Source organism: Polyodon spathula, chromosome 4 (assembly GCF_017654505.1).
Source record: "Polyodon spathula isolate WHYD16114869_AA chromosome 4, ASM1765450v1, whole genome shotgun sequence".
In the NCBI taxonomy this organism is placed as follows: Eukaryota; Metazoa; Chordata; class Actinopteri; order Acipenseriformes; family Polyodontidae; genus Polyodon; species Polyodon spathula.
The window spans coordinates 38825248-38831247 of record NC_054537.1 but is presented as its reverse complement, the minus strand read 5'-3'; the positions used below and the strand labels follow the sequence as shown (position 1 = coordinate 38831247).

The window sequence follows — 6000 nt, the reverse complement described above, 5'->3', positions numbered from 1 at the left end:
ATCATCCGTGTAGTCATCATATATTATATATATTATATATAACTATATGATATATAATATATATATCACTATATATATATATATTAATGTAATGTGACTTAGTTGGATCTTTGTAGGATTCTTGGTTGTTTATTTTTCCAACTTCCTGCCTTCAATTTCCCCTACTTTTATTTGGGGAAGTTTTACTAACTTTTTCACCTTAAAGTACTTCCATGCAGGAAAAGTTTTGCTCAAATTCCTGAAATTTCAAATTTGGAATTGAGCTTTCTAATTCAAATTCATATTCATATATATTAATTCATTTAACCATGAACTTTCATCACGATGGGTAATTTATTTGCTCATTTAGAAGTTGCTGATCATAAAACACTTGCATGACCCCTCCAATGTTACCTAGATGGACTTTATTTCACTCTTTATTGAGATACTGAATCCCAAAGTTCATTCTCTAATTTATTGTTATGGCATTCTGTTTCTAACAGTTCTACCTCAGTGCTGAATTTACTTTTCAAATCTTGACTCAAAGATCATTCATTATGATGCAGCATTTTAAGTAACATTACTGGAAGTTTTAAACAGCTTTGATATAAAAGAACTTTGGTTCTTCTTAGTTTGTCCATTTAAGGTTGAACTGTGTGATACTTTTTTATATTTGTGTGATACTTTTTTATATTTGTATGTACTGTATTTAAGTTTTACATGTTATTTTATTGCAGTGTTTTAATAATAATAATAATAATAATAATAATAATAATAATAATAATAATAATAATAATAATATGCTCAGCTGAACGTAATTAAGCTAAAACATATGGATAACCACAAACATTAAGTTCTAAAAAAGTCACGATTAAGCATAACAAAAGTCATATAGTTACTTCATGTGTCTCATTTTCTTCAATTTCAGAATGCTGTTGAATAGCCGGCTGAAATTTACAGAGTAAATACAAAGGAGGAAGAGACAAGCTCTGTACTGCATACTCTGTACTGCCTTGTAAACAGTAATATATTACCTTCAAATAAGTTTGAATAGCTATAGTATTCTTACTGATATATATTTGTTTAATAGAACATGTGGACAATAATCAAAATATGTCATGAAAAAATATGAATGAAGGTATTTATGTCATGGGTGGTATGTAGCAGAAGGATAATAAACATTTGTTATCACTGTATCCACCAATGACATGATCATGTCATGGTTTTTCATGATATATACACTATATATCAAACCTGTTCATAATACACTTTTCCAGTGATGGTCTATTTGGACTGGAATATGTTCATGTGTACTCAACCTTTACCTCTGCCTTCTTTAAAATGAAACTTTATAAGTAATTGAATATTTTTTGTAAAGAGATAGTGATTGATTATGTAGTATGTATATACTGTTGGAAAAAGTGTGTTGATATTGTGTGACAAGTGTAAACCAAAGACACAATCAATGACAATGAGAACAAATATTTTTATATGGAGATATGCCAATACATGCAATATGCATTTCAACAATTAATAAAGCAGACAGTTAGTAAAATGTTGAAGTAAGTACAGGTATGTCCAAATACATTGCAGTAAGCATTTTATAGCACACTAATAAAACCCACTATGTTATAGAAATTAGAAAAATAAGACTTGCCATAAAGTAAATTAATGCTTATTTTTCAGCTAGTACTCAAAGCATTTGCGTAACAAAAGCAAGCCTTTAGATGCTGGTCCAAGGAATAGATGTAGATTTGTACTGTCAGCCTATGTAGATGAATGTAAAGTCCAATGTTTTTTTTTTTTGGTATTTATTATTTGATTTAAATATTTAATGGAACATTATAATTGGTTCTCTGAGTTTTTTCACATAAAGCGTAATATACAAACCTACATTTTTAAAACTGAAAACATACATCAGAAGGATGGTGCATTCTTACCAAAATCTTTTGTTTTCATTTAAATCATTTTTAAATAAAATTTGATCAAGCTTCTGAATCAAGAAATTGTGGTAATTTTCGTGGTATTTATCTGTTATTTTACCTATTACATAGTAATACCTGTTAATAGTGACCAGGTTATGATTAGGATTGAGACTAGGTTTAGGGTAATACCATGAAACAATACAAAATTACTTGGTAATATCTTATGACAATGGAAATACTGGTGTTATACATGATTTCTCTTATTGAAATGCAAGTGGAATCTACTTGAAATCCTGCGCAAAATATGAAATAAGCACCAAAAATCTAGAACATTCCACTGATACTGACAGCTATTTGTTTAAGCCATGAGTATATTGGTTATTTCCCTTATGGATTAACATATATTTCAGTCACCCCATGTACTTGGTGAAGAGCTGCACAGTCCAGGCAGGCGACTAGCTTCCTCACACCCGTTTTTGAGGGCCTGAAGTATTCCGTCCATCTGAGAGAGGAATTTGGAGGGATGAAGCTGAAAACAGAAATGTTCATGTTACGTACATGTATAATTAATACTGATAGTTTTCTTGTTTTGTACAATAACGTACTTACATTTGTTGCTAGCCAGAAAGGAGGGCTATTTCCTTACACCTACAACAACGGCCTGGAGGTGAAAGGTTATGAACTTTTCATAAAAATTGCTCCGCCAGAGAAAGACCTTGCCTGTGACCTGGCAGAGAGCTTTTGCAATCATAACCTTATACATGCAACTGATAAGAGTACGTTTATGTCATCTGTCTAATCTGGTTCAACTGGAAAAAGGTAAAAACTGGGTTTTCATTGATTAATGATGAATTGATCAATCACACCTGCAGCCTTTAATCGATTCAAAAATAATTGATCACTTAATCTTGTCTACCTGAGTGTGGTATCATGAATGAAAAAAGAAATCTTGAAAAATAGCAGAGGATACTTACTGGAAGGTATACCTAATATTTCATGCTAGATAAAATGACTGCAACATTTGTTCATCTGTGCTTTTATTTCATGGCAGTGCTACAAGTTTATTGTATTATCTTAGTCGCAAATAAATTGATTTATCTACTCAATGTATTTCTTTGAAACAGCATTAAAAAAATGTATATTGAAAAACTGGTTGGCTTTGCGGGAGGAATTTCGAGTCAAATTAATACTGTTATACTGCATTTTTTGATATATACGTATAAGAATCAAAACATAGATTGTTGCAAAAAAGCAATTTTATTGTTTTCTTTCACAAAAACAGAACATTTTTTCAAAAGGTGCAAAAGAGCTATTTGTATGTGTGTGTGTGTGTGTGTGTGTGTGTGTGTGTGTGTGTGTGTGTGTGTGTGTGTGTGTGCATGAATGAACGAATGCAAAAAATGAACTTCTGAGCATTATATCTGAATACATTTTGATAAATATATTTTAGTTGAACCACCTAAAAAGTGAAACAACACAAATACAAACTACACAGAGGCATATGTTGAAAATGTAGTTGCATTTGAAATACCGGTAATTGTAAAAAAAATGTGAATAGCACAGTACTTACAGTGCAATCTTTACAGGTGTTCAATATTGAACTTTTATAGGGGAACAAAGAAGATGTTGCTAGGCTTAGGGTTACCTTTTGACCTCTTTAAGCTCAATGAAAAATTATGTGGAGAAAAATGGATCCGGGAAGTTGCACGTATAAGTATTTGAAAGAACCACAACAGATAACAAGTAATGAAAGACAAACAATGAGGAAAAATACATTTGGTGATGAGGACAGATCAGCAGTCAATTTACATATTACAGCGAGAAATGACTGGCTGGTCTGGAAATATTTTCAATGTGATGATGAAGGTAAGAACACATTTCAATGGGAATTAAACGTTTCTTTTGAGCTACAGGCTTGCAAGTCATTATCACTTAAAAAGGTAGGCATATATTTATATAATTTATGTTAAAATAATATAAAAATATAAAAATCTGATGGTCGATAGTTTTTTGTGGGGCACACTGTTTTTGGTGGAATCCGCAAAATAAATGCAGTCTCAATTGTCTATTGACCCAGGTGATGCGCTACTCTGAAGAATAAATGTTTTATAATCGGTTCATCCTCCAAATAATGATTTCTCCACAGAGAAAGACCTCAAAGACTTGATTTAAAAAACAAATTACTTAAGGGATGCTGATGGAGTAAGAGAATTACAGTGGTTAAGATACAACCGTGTGTAAAACTGCTTGTTTGTATCATTGTGTGGGTTTTGATATGAGTGTCAGTCACATGTCTATTAAAATATACTGGAACAAAGACATAATGCTTTTTTATTTCTTTATTTTTTGGTATTTTCTACAATTTGAATAGAGCTAAACTGCTTGGCCACCTTATTAGAACGTAGTACTCTATTTAGTTTGGCATTGCCTTGGTGTAGAGCATTCTTCATTGCATCCGTCAGCCACATCACTGCACCAATTATGTGAAATATTAACGACTGAATTGATTAACATCCCCTGAGACATCTTCCAGCACTTTGTGAACTCTATGCAAATGTGGGCTAACACAATATTGGGCACAGGTCCACATAATATGGCCAGGTAGTGTATATGAAATGTTTCACCATGTTTGTGATTACAGTTTAAAACATGTATCAGAGATAAATATCCTCTGGTATTGCTATTGGTATTGAAAAGTTTCTGCCATTTTTCAAATGATACCAGCTGCATTTTTCCAGGTCATCCCCCAATTACACAGCTCCCCAGAATTTGGTCTACGGGCTGGAACCATCCAAGTAATATATAAGAAATGTGTGCATAGCATTGTTTTTTACCTGTACATCTTCACTTTGCTTTTCATCAGCCCTGGTCCCTCCAGGCGTATGGAGACATTGTCCAGGTTTTTCTTCAAAGGATTTGTAAATTCAACAGTTACAGATATTTCTTCATTCAGTTTCGGCACACCTTCTACCTGCAGAGGAAATCAGTGAGGTGTGTAAATAACATAGTTTACTAAAAAAAAATAAAAAAAAATACATCATGCCACAAATTTTATGGAACATTCACTTGTGGTTCCATTATTTTAGCTGCAGCTTCATGAAATGGAAAGCAAAACACAGGTAATGATGCTCCCAAGCTAATGTATCAGTATTAATATACTTTTATCCACAAACCTTGGAAATGGGCAGCTCCTATTCATAAGGAACTTGAATATGAGAAACCTGCTTTTCATCCATTCATTGTAATACCCAGAGCTTGTTTATTCCTAGTGATACAGGACAATACTTACCGCTCACAGATTTTAGATTTTTATGGAACAAGCATCCTAACTCCCTTGTCCAAAATCCTATCTTGCTTTTTCACTTGCCCTCACCCCCTTCTTGTAATCTTTTCTTTCTATTTTACAACTTCAATGACTACGTCTACAGCAATTATCCATTTCTACTGTTTGGTATTTTTCTCTTGATCCTTTACCAATGATTAATGTTGTGAAACCTAATAAAGGTCCTGGGTGAATATATTATTCTTAATTCTTACACTGTATTGAGAAGGTAGATCACTTCCAGCTTTAAAAAACAAAATAAAGGACAAAATAATTTACTAAACAGACATGGGCTTTCACACAAGGTTACTTTCTCTGCGTGGTTCACATCTGTTTAACAAGGCTGTGAGGTGATATCTGACCTTGACAGTGAGTCTTGGGATCTGCAGAGGGAGGACGTGCTGTGCAGTGAGAATCTGCTTGTTGTCATTGACACGTCCCGTGATGATGAAGTGCAGAGTTGCCTGGTCTACCAGCTTGTTTATGTACTTCGTTCCCTCTACAAATACTTTCTCAGTCTTAGCTGATACACGAAAAAGCACAAACCATAGGAATTAAACCATTTATATAGTTGGGTGCATAAAACAGTAGTAATAGTCACTTTCTGTATTGCTTTTCTCACACAGATAATGTATAGTCTTGATTGTTCTTTATCATCATGCAATCATGTTGGCAGTGAAAACATTATTTGCTTTGCAAGATAATTGAAAATGGCAGACAGTTATAACGTAATGTTAATAGAGTTCTAGACACTTCTTAAAGTTTCCCATAATA

At 32.9% G+C, this 6000-nt stretch overlaps 1 protein-coding gene across 1 annotated transcript in view; it reads right to left on the bottom strand.

Moving 5' to 3' along the window:
- Nucleotides 1-1445: 1445 nt before the first annotated feature.
- Nucleotides 1446-6000, bottom strand: part of LOC121314520 (coagulation factor XIII A chain-like) — a 37563-nt gene continuing 33008 nt past the window's right edge. Inside the window, exons 13-15 of the mRNA XM_041247893.1 lie at nt 5589-5749; nt 4739-4875; nt 1446-2433 (exon numbers count right to left, since the gene is read on the bottom strand). Coding sequence (XP_041103827.1) covers nt 2292-2433; nt 4739-4875; nt 5589-5749 — 440 coding nt within the window. The 3' untranslated portion in view covers nt 1446-2291. The remainder of the gene's footprint in view (nt 2434-4738; nt 4876-5588; nt 5750-6000) is intronic.